This window comes from Oreochromis aureus, linkage group 12, assembly GCF_013358895.1.
Source record: "Oreochromis aureus strain Israel breed Guangdong linkage group 12, ZZ_aureus, whole genome shotgun sequence".
In the NCBI taxonomy this organism is placed as follows: domain Eukaryota; kingdom Metazoa; phylum Chordata; class Actinopteri; order Cichliformes; family Cichlidae; genus Oreochromis; species Oreochromis aureus.
In genome coordinates this window covers 26,828,406-26,844,517 of record NC_052953.1, presented here as the reverse complement: position 1 = coordinate 26,844,517, position 16,112 = coordinate 26,828,406, and the positions used below count along the sequence as shown (strand labels likewise).

The following is a 16,112-nucleotide window of genomic DNA, read 5'->3' as shown; positions in this document are numbered from 1 at the left end:
AGTGACATTTAAATTGTTTATATAGTTATATGGAAGCATGGTTATTATCATACTTACATAAAATGTTCATCTCTCTAATAAAGATTTTTTATGCAGAATACGGAAAATACTTTGGATTAAATCTGTTCGGATCCTTTTTCAAATGTGTATTTAACATACAACTAATGTTTTGCTTTATTTTATTTGTAAAAGCAAAACTTTATGTACCATTAACGCTGCCATAAAGCTGTGTATGGGACATGATATCGACACCAGAAAAATATGATGTTGTCATCTAATCAGACCTGAAACATAGTAAACCTTTCTCAGTCACTTCTCAAAACACAGGTTCATAGTTCTGAACATGCATTTTCCAAAACAAGTTTATGTAATTCAAACAACTACAGATAACCAAAAGTTAACCAAAGAGCTGTAACTCATATATCACAGAGGCTATCGTGGCAGGTTTTATAAATAGTGTTTAAAATAGTAACATTAAGGATTTATACCTACAATTTAACTGGACATGTACCATCAGTTGTTCAGAACCTCGTGAAGTATGAGTTTTACTCCCCACAGCATCAGTACCATTGAATCCTAATATTTTTGTTTTGTTATACACACACCGAATATCCTTTTATGAATGACGTATCAGTAGCGGTTTACTTGTTGCTGTTTTTATTATTATTTTATAATGCTGAGTCAGTGGAGCCTGCAGCTGAACTGTCAGTCCCTTCCCCGGTAGTGCTCCCCTGAATCTCCCCTCTCAAATCCATTATCAACTTCAGGGCTGCTACCACAAGCATCAGCATGAAACAAACTGAAATGCATTCAATTAATATGAGAGACCCCACCTGGAGGATGAACTCCTGTTGTCTTGCTCTCTACCATCGACACTCCTTCACATTGCCATGCCCCCCAAGACCTGCAGATGTCACTGTCGAGATGTTTAATCAGAATGTACACTTTCCAAAGAAATAAGTGAAACTTTATTTTAATAAAACAAAACAAAATCTCTGGGGAATGTTTCCAGCACCTCGTTCAATCTATGCCATGACTTGTTAAGGCAAAAGGGGGTACAACCTAGTAACTAATAGGTCACTAATATACCTAATGATGTGAATGAGTGTATGCATATAGAATTTTTACCCATACTTAAAGTTTATCTGGTTGACATGTGCTAAACCATTGTAATTAATGATAACCGAGGCCTTTAAATAGTACTCAATTTCATACTTGCTCATACTCCATGTGTGAGCCAGCACTGGACAAAAGAGTGATGAGAGTTTCCTACACTGCCTTTTGTACTGTATGTCATGTATGTGTATTAAGTATTAGTTTATGAACACCAAAGCTGATTTAGATGTCACGTGACAAAGGCCATATACCTATTATCCATCCATCCATCCATTCGCTTCCACTTATCCTTTTCAGGGTCATATACTATTATTATTTCCTAAATTATGCCAATATAAATACAGGGAGTCGAAACTGAGTAATAGTTTTAAATTTAAAGTCATTTTATGAAATTTTGACTTTACTTGACCTTGAAAAAGAGGTCAGAGGTCAAATGTGATATATTTTGCTTTTTATATGTTGACAATACAAATGTGGTATTTCGACCAATAAATCATAAAACCATAAGCTGACCTTGAAGTCCTTGGTGGATGTAAACCAGATTTTAATATGACACTACCGACAGCAAGCAAATGCTGCCAAAATCATAACCTCCTTGGCAGAGGTAAGATATATGATGAGTGGTAATGCATGCATTGCTCCACAAGGTGGAGCTCTAATCATATAAAAGGGAGACACCATGACGATAACTGTATTTATTTAATCTTTACCAGTGCCTTTATATGAAGCAGCCCATGAAGAAAAATTCAAAGCCATGAGGTCACTCATTTACTTCCATTTATTATAGATTCATATATATATTTATATATATATGTGTTATAAACATCACAAAATAGAAACTTGAGGAAGGTCTTGCACAAAGATATAATCAAGTAAAAGGGCAACCTTAGATTAGTCAACAATGGCATTGGAAGCAGGCTTATCATCTGGGGTCAGTGCTGCAGCGCTGTTAGGAACATTCTTATCTCGTAATTTATGTAAGTGCAAATAGTCTTTGCAGCTCTTGGCTCAAAGGAATTATTAAGTGTTTATAATAAAATAGGATTTCACAATATAGATGTTAAGGTTGCTCTTTTATTGCATATGACTTAATTAGGAACATACTGTGGTATTAGTTACAATAAGGTCTCAAGTTCATGATGTTCAAATGATCTAATATTCAATATATATACCTCTTACATTTCTATGCATCAAATGGTATCTTGTTAACATAATAAATTTAATCATAAGCAATATCAATATTAAAATACCTTAAATATAAATAACATGCTTTGAGCAAAATAATTATTCATTTACAATGGTAGTTTAAACAACCTAATTCTACAGCTGTAAAGCCTTTAGAAATAGCTAACCCTATACATTGCTTTGTGTCAAATGCAATTTTTTTTGTTTTCGACTGAAGGCCACTTTCAAACAAAGCAATTTATACAAGAATGACATCAAGTCTTTTCACAAGATGAAATAAGTTCCAACTAAATCCGGAATGAAGTGGGAAAACAACGGGCGGTCTGATTGTACTCCTTTATCTATGAAACAATGACTAATATAATTTAAAAAAAACCCACACATCTACAGCATATCAAGGAAATAATACTGAAATACTAATAAACAACAGTTGTAATCTTACAACCACTGTAACAAGATATAAATATATGATTTAGCATTTGTTGAAGAAATTAATAGTGGATGACTGTTACAATATGAAACCTGGCTTTGCACACTATTATGTGTAGGCAATGAAATGTGCACTTAATAAATACTCTGTGCTTCATAAATTGTCTGCAGAGACTGCACAATCATACATGTTCACATCTTAAACACCTGGATAACTGGAGAGGTTGCCTAGTCTACATGCAGGCTATTAACTGTTTAACTGTTCTGTGGGAAACGGGATCAAAACAAGCCAAAAACAACATGTCACAAGTGTGTGTGTTTATGCGTGTGAGTTTTGTGTATCTGTGGCAACAGACAGAAGTGAAAGAAAGAGAGAGAGAGAGAGAGAGAGAGAGAGAGAGAGAGCGCAGCTGGTCACATACTGTATATACATCTATTTCCAAATCATATTTAGTTTGCTAAATCACACAATGTATTTCCAGTATATACATTTAGTTTAGCTGACATCATTATCATTACTAATTAGTGCTATACTATATGATATCATCCAAGAGATGGGGGGTGCCCACCCAGTCTAATGTTCTTGGCTCGGATGCTGCCATGATCATGCACATAAACTGTTTCCCTGTTCTCTTATCTATTGGGTATATAGTAGTAGGAGTGAACCTTTTGTTGCTCTCCACAAACTCACACAGCTGATTATAGATTTTGGGGTACTCATGACGAAGGAAAACTCCTCTGGTCCTGAGCTCGCGCTGGATATTGACAAAGCAGACCTCTCGAGCCTTTCTTCCCTCCTCCCCCTCCTTGTCAATGTCTGGTGTGCCCGGAGGGGGAGTGAGGATGAGCGTTTCCATTTCGCTATCCTTCTTGAGTACCTTTTTGTCAGGGCTTGAGGAGGCTAAGGACACCTTTGCATATTTTCGAACTGTTGGTGTTTGGACCCTTGGCGAAGGTCTGTTAGGCACTAGTTCACCAACAGCGATGGATACATTCAAAAGGAAACATTCATTGGGGTCATACTCATGACCTGCTTGCTGCAGTTCCTTGCAGTACTCTCCTAGGTTGTCCTTGAAGCCATCCAGCTCTCTGAGAGATAAGTATGTGGGAGACATGAGGAGGCTCTCAAGCCCAACTTGCAGGAAGTTGTCAGCTGTCTCTGGATTAGCAAAACCCAGAAAGAGGACGCCTCTGCCTCTGGACAGATAGCCAGCTTTAGCAACTCGTGAGAAGGCTTTGTGGATCTCTGTATTCTCTCTGCAGAACTTAAGAGTGTGTCGACACACACTGCTGACACGACCATACAGGCACGTCTCTTTGTGGATCTCCCAGTCATCCCGGCGACAATTTCGTGAGCAGTAGAAGGTGTAGCAACTGTGACAAGACTTGAAATACAGGCAGGCGTTGAACATATTCTCAATCCGGTTGCATTTCTTATTAGCACACACCATAGCGTCATCTTCATCAGTGCTGTGGTCTGGAGAGCACTCTTCTGCACTTCTTTGTAAAGCATCACACCCACTATCGGGGTCTTTGATGGTGTCGGGGCTGGATTTGGAGGAGGGGAGCTGGGTGTTCAGACATCCTAAGTTCTCGTGCCCAGACAAACCCCTGTCTTTCTCGTCATCTTCAGTGATTAGCTGTTTTAGCTGGTCTAAAAGGTCTTCACTGGACTTTCTGCTAGTTGGTGGTTTGTAGTCAACGACCAAATCAGCTAAGAGTTCATCCAGCTGTTCTAGGCTCTGCTGCAGGGAGAAGTTGTTATGTTTCCTATCTTTGGTAATGTCTGTTGCATTAGATGGCTGCTTCGGATGAACTTCTCTGGCAGATGGTGCTTTTTCATCATCCAGTGTATCCCAGCTAACAGAGTGGACATCACGTCGCCGGCTGTTGCCTGCACACAGGTCATTGTCAGTTATGGTGATCTCTGGAGTTACAAACCAATGTCCACTCTTGTTATTCTTCCACGGATTGTTTGAACTCCTCTCTAGAGAGTTTTCAGACAGTGACAGGGCAGCGTAGCGCCTCGGTGAACTTGATAGGTTAAGAATGACAGGTTGAGATGTAACATCAGAGGATGTGCCGTTCCTTGCTTGGTAAAACAAATTTTCATAACTTCGTCCACGTGGCACTGCCTGGTCTCTGTCATGACGTGGATAGAGAATATTGTCCCAAGACTTTGAATGGTTTTTGATTTCTGCTCCAAGGCGACTTGTCTCTGTACAGCTATTGGTAAACCACGGGGGTATGCTGGAGTCTTGTCTTACTCTTGGTGGAGTATGCTGAGAGGACTGATTAGAGTAACCAGATATGCTTGAGCGATACCAGTCATCTGAAAAGGCCTGAGACATTCGAGGGCGTCGACGACCCTCTGTATGGTATGGCCTTGATGGAAAGTACTGCTCCATAGGAGAGCTAAATGGTTTGGAGTAAACAAACCTTGAGTTATTCATATGATACGGATTGAAGCGGTTTTCCTCACCATAGTAAGATCTAGACAGTGGAGTTTGAGAAAAGTATGAACTTGCCTCACTTGTGGAGTAAGGCCTGCCGTATACATTATGCGCAGGCTCTCTGGGAAAGTTGTCTGCGTAATACGACCTGACAGGAAGGGTGTGAACCCATCGAGTCCTTGGATCGTACTGACTGGTCACTGTACTACCATGACTGGTTAGACTGGACCGATCATCCTGAAAGTAAGCTCTGGAGTAGGGATGCACTGGATAACGGACTGCATCCTCTGTATAGAAAAACTTGGTTGGTATGTTAGGATTTGAGTAAGCTCTTTGTTCTTGAGTCAGATATGGTGCTGTTGGTGATGGCATTCTGTGCATGTCTAAATGCTGGTAAGAGATAGGAGACATACTGGTGGTGTAGTGGTATCCCTGTCTAAAATCTCCACTATAGCATTCACTTGGAGTGGGCGTTGGTGAGGAGACCATCTGTCGAGGCACATACAAACCTCTGCTGCTACTGGCCTGAGAGTATCTCTGCCAAAGGTGGTCAGGACGCACACTGGGAACCTGCCTTGATGTGTGCTGCAGTACAGCAGCATCTGGCTTGATGTCCACACGGCACCTAACATGAGGGGTTACAGCGGGTTTATCTGACTTGTCCTCCTCAAAACAGTCTGATACGTAGAGGGGGGCATGAGGCTGCAGTTTGATAGGATGCACCTCATTCAAAAAAGGCCTGTTTGATGAGTAGGAATCTCGCACTGTTTCAGAAGTCCTCAAGGTATCTGATGCAGCCTGAGGTGCATCCCTCCCCTTCCTGGTCCCTGGAGGAGATACTGAAATGGGTACAGGAGTGAGAGTAGCCTTAATTCTGGGAGCGCTTTTAGACCTGGATCTCTTTTTTGAATCTGACCACGTAAGATTGCTGGTTTTGTCTTGGGTGCTGTGCTGCTGAAACTGCCTGGTGTTAAACAGATCTGGAGATGAAAAGCGAAGATGTCCCGGTTGATCCAATCCATTCCACGCAAGATCTTTATTTAATGTCTGATGCTCAGGCCTTTTGTAAGGATACTCCATCGAGGAAGGGAGGGTCTGTGGGTCATCCAGTGACTCAATGAAGTCAAAACTACGGCAGTGTCTTTTGTTGATGATTTCTGATTTATCAATCATTTTCAAGTCACATTGCTGGTTGGAGTGTAGAGAAATGGAGGGGTCAGTGATGGGATTTAGATTAATGTCCTGATACAGAGTTGATGCCAGTATATCAGGGGGATGTGTCCGAGTCATCTTAAAGAAACTTCAATGCTCTCCATTCAGTGTGATTCAAGATCAACACAGCCTGGGGAAAGAAAAGAGATGGAGCATAATCAGCGTTATTGTTTTCTCTGCCATAGGAAGGCTTACGCACCCATGTTGGCGTCTCAACCCATCCAAAAGTGTGCCTTGCCAAACCCATCAAAAGTTTATTATAAAAAGAAAAAAGAAAAAAAAACTTTTTTAGCCAATGGCAAAATACAACTGTTTCTAACTTCTGATTGGATGGACAGCCTACAGCCCACCTCAAAAGTTGCCCACTACCTGCTTCCTTTTCTCATCGGATCTCATATAATAGGAAATAAATGAAAATATAAAAACTAAAGAAGACATGTTATGACTGTTAATATTGCATAATTTGCTTCCAAGAGGGCACTCTGCAACTTACCTGTTGGCAACACGTTTGGAAGACCACAAAAACAACAATCAGCTGATCCAAGCAGAGTCGGGCAGCGTGTAAATGACTAATCCATGCCTTGCCGTGACATTAAAACAAAGTGGTATACCAAATGTGCAGGCAGTGTCAATGTCAAGAATGAGAAGAATTTTTCTGAAGAGTGGTGAACAGACAACTCATGAATTGAGACTTTTTAAGTGTTTTCAACATATTACAGTACTGTTCTAGAAACAGTGTATAGTGCATTGTATTGGTGCTACAAAGTTAGGAAGATCCACAAAATCTGGATCCATTCTTCTAAACTTTGTCACAAGAGGAGATTATTTAGGTTATTAATGCTTTAATTGTGGAGTTTTATTTTTTTTAATTGTTATTTCTTTTATGGCGACATTAAAATGTATGTACTCTATATGTGTTTGACTAAAGAATGAGCCTATATGACTAAAAGTAAATAAAGGTTCCCACCTATGCAAAAATAATAAATAATAATAATTCTAGGGGATACCGTCAAACTGCCAGCTTGATATAGTAGGTCTTCAACTCGCTGAGAGGCTGGCAAGTAATGTGCTAGCTTCTAACAATGGAAACTTTGTTTATTCTCAATTTGCACATTTTCACTCTGCTTTCTTTCTGTGTAAACCATGTCGGAAAAGTAAAGGTCAACATGCTGAGCTTCAGGAGTGAGGAGCAACTCCAGAACCAACAGCAGTGTGGTTTACAAAGCTCTTATTTAATACTGTTAATGTAGTTATCAAATGCCAATATCTCAACGAGGGCTAATGAAGGTGAAATTGCCTTACAGTCCCACTTGTGGCCTACTGCATGTGATGCCTTCTTGCCCCACAGTGGCTCCACTTTACCATTAAAGGCTTGCAGCATGCTGCCTTCTGCTGCAGCTAATTAAGAAGGCAGTTTTGAGGGACAAGCCCTATTTTTTAAGACTGAACAAGTGTCTCTGAGAGCAGAATTATCCCTCAGAATATGCACTATGCAAATACATTTCACCAGTCCCAGGGGCAATATATAACAGAAGCAGAGCAGGCTCTGACTACCTGCAACAACGATATTGTTAGTCTTAGAACCAAAGTGGAATATTTGATTAAAGAAAATAATATACGAAGAGCCCAGAGCATGAATAATTAGCATCACGGGATTTTTAGGTTCCTAGAGTACGATCCAGCTTCCACATCCACTGATGACCACGGATAAATTTACTAATATATAACCATCTCTGTCGTTCCTCTTACACACTAAAGCATAGTAAATGCAAAAAACAGTTTAGAGAGCTCTATAAAGATGCCACTTTTCTACCTACTCAGATCTGCCTCAGACTTTAATTTGCTTTCATCCCACTCATTTTGTTATTTCCAAAATAGACATTGCGCATTCTCACTTTCCCCTTGTTATCCTGCCCACTAACTGGAAATGGGCTGACCTTCTGATCCTAAAATTTTGAGTTACTCATATCCAGGGTAGATATGAACTCATGACTCTTGATGTTAATAATGCTGGCAAAATTAGAAAAGCTAGGGGGTATGAGTTCAGGGTAGATCTAACAGATGTGAGAAATGACACTGGGCACAGAGTTTCAACTTTCATATTCATATATATATGTGTATACATATATATACATATATATATATACACATACATATATATATATATAAATATATATATGAACTTCACAAACTCTGTAGTCATAGTTTGGCTGTTGGCAATGCATATATTTCAGGTCTCTAATATTAGCTATATAAACCTTTACTTGGTGTAGTATTTTATATATAAATCTCCACCCATTGTTGTAACTTACAGATGTTATATCTTTTCTAAAAATGGAAAAGACACAATTTCAACTTTGGTAATTTTTTTTGGAATTCTTTCATAAACTATTTCAGCTTCTTTGATATCTTTCAGTTGTATCTTACTCAAATTTCTTCACGTTTATGAACGTGAAGAATCATTTTTTTGAGTGAACTATAGCCCCCTCCCCATCACTATAAAAAGCCAAAATTCAGAATTGTTATTATTTGTTCCAACCTCAGCGAGCTGGTATTTTTAGAAAAACGCTGAAAAAACATCAAAGTTTGTGAATAGTGCAATCAGCTAAATATCTCAAGTTAAAAAAAAAAAAAAAACTTCAGCTACCGATGTGTAACTGTGGTAACTGCATATGTGTAGACGTTAGCTCTGAAGGCTTGGGAGTAGTGATGCTGAATGCCATAACATTTAAAATCTGCCAGTAGCTCCAATCTCGCCAAGAAAACGGCAAACTGGTCCAAGAAACAAAAAAATCCAAATTGCTGTAAATATGTGAATTTCTGTCAGAGCCTGCAATCTCTGGGCCTCCTTGAAATAATTAGGAATTAGCTCAGACCACTCAACCAGTCCACAGGAGAGGTTTACAAGTCACTTTTATACGTAAACTGTTTTTTTACATGAATATGCATTTAAAAGGGTAACCTAAGGAGCTTGGAAAAAAAGGTAACTGAGATTCGTTCCCAGGCGCCTTAACACCCATTTGATCTGAAGAAGCTTCTTGGAGGAGAGGTGAAGCATCTTTAAGAAACTTAAAGAAGTCCAGTCCAAGGTCCTTAGATCAGTGTTTCCCAACCTTTTGGAGCCACGGCACATATTTCACATTAGAGAAATCACGCAGCACTACACCAAACAAAAATGCCACAAAAAGCAGATAGATCATTTTTCCCCACGCACCAGCTATAGAGGAATTGGCCTGGTTTATCCCCAGTATATAGGGCTGTTCGATATAACGATATATATCGGATGACGATAGAAAAACGTCTATCGTTTCATTTTACGCTATCGTTTGTTTCGTGGTGTCGCAAAATAAACTGTTTACGGCAATATTTTTCATTATTTTGATGGTCACTGTAGTGGCTATATTAATTTCCTAAAGTTCTCTCTTTCTCTTATATTTAATATAACCACACTACAGACGGACAAGCGCTTGTTTGTATGCGTTGTTGTTAGCAACAACGACGGTAAAACCACCGCATGTCTGCTTGTTTATTTTCCACATAAACCTTTCACAATAAAGCTCAAGATCCTGTTGAGACTTTTCAAAATAAACTGAATCACGTGAAAGATGCAGAGTGTTTACAGATGAGAAGCAAAAAAGAGCCGTCAGGTGCTAAAAAATAAACCTTAGACTCAAACGTTAGAACAGGCTTTTCCCCGCAGCACGCTGTGTAATAAATACTCACAAAGAAAACAGCGGCCGTTACAAATTATGTCTAAAAATGTAGTTTCATGCATCAGTTAAAACACTCGACTCCAGGTACATGACGCCCAGCTGGAAACACTTCACGCAAGTCGAGCTGCCCGAGATTCACAGAATTTACAGAAAATGTTACATTTTTGTGATTTATATCGTTATCGGACGATAGATGTCTTAATATCGGGATATGAGATTTTGGTCATATCGCACAGCCCTACCAGTATACATTTTTTGCTTTCTTCTGAGCACTACTCATGCTAGGGCTTTCATCTGGGTCGGAATTTTCTCCAGGACGCAGGTCAGATAGACTACTTTTTCTTTCTAAATATTTATCTACTGATATTACGTGCTGTGTCATCTCACAGCATGACTATAATCAGAGAAGGTAGTTGTACTGCCCTCTATTGGAAGAGAATGTAATTGCTCTGCACGTTACTCATGCCGATCGCTTAGAGTACTAATCAGGTGGAACCAGGTAATCTTCCACGGCACACCTGATCATTTCTCACAGCACACCTATGTGCCACAGCACAGTAGCTGGAAAACACTGCCTTAGATTAACATGACCTGGATGATTGAGAACCTACAAAGACATTTTAAAAGGCTACGAAATCTAAAATGTGTTCATCTACTGGAATTACAATCATCATTTTCAGTAATTTGTAATAGCTTGGTAGTTATATTTTTCATTTTGTAGAATATTTTATTTGTTTTCTATACATAGAAAATGTTTTTGTGTTGTTGTCCAAGTCATGGTAAAAGAACTACTGTATATCTAACTGTATATCATTCTTTTAGGGCATTGTATGATTATTAAAAAGATGAACTGAAACAGCAGGGTGAACTTTAGATGCAAGCTACAGCTCACAGATGCAGTTCCTAGCATGGTACTAAACGAAAAGGTCCTGCTGAATGAGTGGGTTGCATTCATAATACAAGCAATTTAATGAGACCAAACAGACCTCGAGGTTTGTTTAAGCCTTAAAGGGATTTTCTTAGTTTAAATATATGGGTGGCTCCATGCGTGCAAATTGTCTTCAGTCAAAAACTCTGGAGAAGACTTTGCTATGGCTTATATCCTCTGCTGGCTAAGAACTCCACCTCCAGCTCAGTCTGGCGGCTGCTGTTGCCCTCACAGCCCCTCATCAGACTGCAGATGCTGAGAGAGTGTTATCAGCACTAATGTTGGATTTGAGAATTACAGTTTGACAGATGAATGAAGCTATAACATCTATTATGTTATAGCTTCTGGTCTATTGGTCTATTTGACAGTCTGTTAAGCTCAGAAATCAACAATCCTTTCCCAGAATGAAGAACTCCTTTAAAATCTGTTTTATTTTTACGTGAAGAAATCTTTACATACATTTTTAAATAAATCTAGGAATTCCCTCCCTTTCTCCTTCATGTCTTGTTTTTGCATTTTCAAACGAGCTGAAGTAAACAATAATATTAAAAGGTAAGTCAGTCTGTTTATGTGTTTTATTTGTGCAAATTAAGATAATCCAGATTAAATGTCCTTTAAAATGTTAATTGTAAAGGACAAAAAGCTAAATTAACAAACTGAGTTTCTTACTATACTGCATTTTAGATATTTTAAATACATAAAATGTGTATATATTTTCCAAGTAAATCTAAGGAACTACTTCCAATATGTGTAAGGGTGAGTAGATATAAATGTAGCATAACACAAGCTTAAAAGACTAACCCAGTTAGAAAATTTCAGGCCAACAGCCCCAACTTAACCGAGAAACTACTGAAATATAAATGAAATACAGCAGTGTACATGCTTATGTTGCCTTTCTGTAGCAAGTATTATGTTAGCATAACTATGTAAACAAAGCTGCTCTGAATATTTTCCAATAAATAACAGACAACTTTGACGAATCTCTGATTAAAGAACAACCAAAACATTTTGTTGTTTTTGTTTATTTGGGGTTTTTTTAAGGCCTCTGAAGAATATTATGGACAAAATGTTCCAACAATGGGTTTTTATGTGTCACACACACATGGGCTTTCTTGTTGGCACTCACCCACAAGCCAACCCTGAGTTACCATCTGTTCATCATGACGAGAGAGGCCTGACCAGCCATCTCTGTCATGTCTCCACAACACACCTAAATATCACGTCTGTTCACAACAAACCCCGACACACACACATGAACGCATACACTGTTATTCACTGATTTGCACGGTTTGTTACGTTCATTGTAAAGCACAAATATGAATATTTTTCTACTTTTAATATGCAGGAATAGCTATAGTTATATATACTAATTAAAATAGGGTTTCCAGATTTACAGACAGGAAAATCCAGTGGTTAACAGACAACAACAACCAATCACAGACGTTTAGGGGTTTAGTTAAATATTTCATTATGTTTGACCATATGAAGCCACTTGTAGTAAAAACTACTGCACTTAGTGTGACTACTATAACAGTAAAATTATTTTGTAATGAAGAGAAAAGCTTTGTTCTTCTTTACATAGCGGGTTAGATAGTACCACGCGATCTCTTCCGGCATGACTGGCACCACTGTCTTGACTGCTGAATGTCAGTGTAACACAACTGCGATTGTGACTATGTCAGACCAGCTCTTGTTTTAATTTATTACAAATAAATTACCAATGTCCTATTAATGACAAATCTAGAAATGATGGTGGGATGTGCCACTAAATAGGAAAAAAAGTTGAACCTAGCTTCCAATCCTTCTATCCTTACAAATCTAAATAAATACTTTTAAGGAGGGGCTTGCAAAAACTAAGGCCTTGTTGAGCTCTAGTTTTATTTCTATAGCACTGTTATTATCATTATTATTAACATTTAGTGAGCATTTCGATGCCCAAATTCGACTCAAACAGGGACACAGCTTTGATCCTTTAATGGATATGAATGAACGGTGCTCATCAAATTATGCCGTTTCCCGATATTGGTAAAACAGCCTATAAAACTGATCCCCAAAGTAATGCTAGAGCATTCAACTGCACAGGAGACACAAAAGAAAATTAAAATTTTTTTTTGCTGTATATAATTTTGAAGGTTCACAGTAACTTTAGGCCTCCCGCTGACACATCTGTTAACCAGAATATTGCTTCCAAATCGCACTGATCCAGGAGGAAAGAGGGAAGATGTGTGTTTCGGAATTTCAGGATGGGACAGGACATCTTGACTCAGTGAATCCACAAATTCCTTCCTCTGTCTTCACGGTCTAAGCTTTCTCCTTAATAGAGAGACTCCACTTTAGCACAAGTAGAAAAACCACATGCCACATACTGTCTCCATGGCTACGGCACACAGCAAAGAATCCATTAAATGCTCCTGCAGTTGCACACTGAGAGCAAAATCTCAGCCTGAGGAGAAAAAAAAACAACTGATAATCGATGCAAACATGCGTGTGAGCAGATCGACCTGTGCTACTTGATATCAATGGATGTAACAGTAATTTTACATAACAGCCTATTCATAGAGCCAAAGGCTGTACTGTATGGTATTAGGCTTTACGTTTCTTATATAAAGCTAAATGTTCTGTATGCAGTCCAGAATTAATATGAGATCAAATCCATTTGTTTGCCACATTAAAGAGTAACAAAAAGCAACTTTAAAGACTGCATTCTTTCCTTTTCAATCACAATCGTGCTGCAGATTTGCCTGAAACCTCCCGCGCCCAAAACCAAAAGCAAGGCGCATTGAGCCTCGAAGCCTTACCAAACATTTGCTCTGATGCACTCAGGCAAATCTTTTTATTTTGGTGCTGCGGCACGGACGGCCCTCCATCCTTTGTGGCTGACCTAAAGCCTTTGAGTCCGGAATGACACCATTAAAAATAAATAAAACATAAATACTGAAGCAGCCACGGGGTTCAAATCAGGACGGAGCCCACGGAGAAGGCTAAAGAGGGGGAGTTCGAACAAGTTTGTTGCGGTAAAGGTTTCGAGAGTAAACGACGGGCCTTCTTACCGTCTCGCCAGTGAGTACATGGCATGCGGTGGACATGGCGAAGCGGCAGCCTTGTTCTCCGTGTGGGTACGGCGTTAGCCCTGCTGCACCTGCTGTGCGCCTGCCGGAGCCCGACACCTGTCCTTCATGCCCATTTCACATGTTGTGCGCTTCACCCCGCTATGCTTCTGTGTGTATATGCCTTTGCCAGTGATGGAGGAGGAGGAGGTGTGTCTGAGCCTGCGCTTGTGCGCGTGCCTCTGGGGGCGTGGTTGTGCGTGTTTTTGTGAGGAAGGGAGGGGTGGGTGCTGAGGGAGCTGGGGGCATGTGGCCGTTCGAGCCTCGGAGCAGCACCGCGGTGTCGCTGCGTATCTGAGTCCCTTAAAGGCCTTTGCAGGGGCATTTCCGGAGGTTTCTGCGCTCTGCAGTCACTGATGCTCATCTCGGAGGGGAAGCAGAGATGACAGCTACATTTGTACAAAGTTTTCAGACGTAGTTTAAGATCAACTTGGACCTTGGTTCTTGTTCTGTTGCTCCTCTCATATTGATGGTAATGAGGTAGAGGACAAATAGTCCTGTAATTGGGACAACTGACAGTTTTAACACCAGTAAGCCTTTTTATTTCTTGCTTAATCGCTTTGTTGTTTAGGAAAAATAGTGAAAAACGTCCCCTGTAATTTTTTATACCCCAAGGTTACATTTTCAGATAGCTTTCAAATATTCAGTCCGTTAGAATGTATGGTACAGGGTGGCATCAGGTAATAGCATTTGACAGGCCTTATTGTGGATTTGAAAAAAATGCATTTCTATAAAGTCGCAAATCCTCTAATTAAAAATGATTGCAGCCTAGTTTCTACTTTATTATCTGGAGTTTCTTGGTAATGCCTTGATTCAGTCAAAATGTGTATTGATTTTAGATCTTTGCTGTTGCAGGCATCCACTCTGCTTTTATTAGACTTAAAACTTTCCTTTTTGATAAATCTTATAATGATGGCTGGATCAGGTGACCCTGAATCCTCACTTAGTTACACTACAATAGATCTTAGTCTGCTGGTGGTTTCCCATGATGCCCTGAGCCTTTCTTCTTCACTAGAGTCCATTTTAAGATTTTGGTTTTAACTTTTAAGGCTCTTCAACAACAAGCACCACCATATATTATTGAGCTTTTACAGCCCTATGCCCCTAGTAGGTCTCTGAGGTCGAGTAGTCAGGGCCTACTTGTCACTCCGTATACGAGACTGAAAACTAGGGGTGATAGAGCTTTTGCTACTGTGGCCGCCAGGCTCTGGAATTCCCTTCCTCAGGACTTACGATCCGCTGATTCATTGATTACTTTTAAAAAACAGCTGAAAACACATCTTTTTAAAATTGCTTTTTGCTATCTTTGTTTGTATTTTGTCTTTTTAATCTGTTATATCTTGTAAAGCACTTTGTGATTTCTATCTAGAAATGTGCTATATAAATAAAATTTTACTTACTTACTTACTTACTCACCCCTTTTCACTCCCTATGTGTTCTTCCTGTTAAAAGGGAGTTTCTCCTTCCCACTGTCATCAAGTCCCTGTTCATAGTGAGTTGTTTCATTGTTTGACCTAACAATATAAAGTGTCTTGAGCCAACTGTTATTGTGATTTGGCGCTGTATAAATAAAATTGAATTGAATTGAATAGATTAGTCACGCTTTTCTTAGCCCGCCCGCTGCTACTCGCATCTGCCCCAAAGTCTCACGTCGCCACATCTTCTGCATTGTCTGAACTGATGATGGGGACAGCTGGCTGTGAGCCCCAGCCCAAAGCATGTGACTGGCGCAGAAGAACTGCTTACTGAAGCACTCTCACAGCAGATAGAAATCACTACAGACAAACTGTGCTGATCAGGCAGAAGATGGCAATGATACTTACCTCTGACAGATCTCATTTTGTTACAGGAGAAGCAGCTTTCTGCTTGAGCACACTGGAGTATGACCACTTTTCTTCTTATTATTATCTCTTTTCCTGCCTGCTCACTGGTTACAAAACACACATCTAACTGGGACTCCATCTGTGAG

At 39.5% G+C, this 16,112-nt stretch overlaps 1 protein-coding gene across 1 annotated transcript; it reads right to left on the bottom strand.

Annotated features, from left to right (window-relative positions):
- Positions 1 to 1,875: 1,875 nt before the first annotated feature.
- On the bottom strand, positions 1,876 to 14,263 carry unm_hu7912 (un-named hu7912). Its single transcript, XM_031743225.2, has 2 exons — positions 14,087 to 14,263; positions 1,876 to 6,525 (listed from the first exon to the last, which is right to left on the bottom strand). Exon 2 carries the CDS (start codon positions 6,471 to 6,473, stop codon positions 3,264 to 3,266), a length of 3,210 nt encoding a protein of 1,069 aa, XP_031599085.1. The 5' UTR covers positions 6,474 to 6,525; positions 14,087 to 14,263; the 3' UTR covers positions 1,876 to 3,263.
- Positions 14,264 to 16,112: the final 1,849 nt, after the last annotated feature.

Excerpts from the sequence above, each read along its gene's own strand:
- unm_hu7912 (XM_031743225.2), bottom strand. The coding sequence starts at position 6,473 with ATGACTCGGACACATCCCCCTGATATACTGGCATCAACTCTGTATCAG.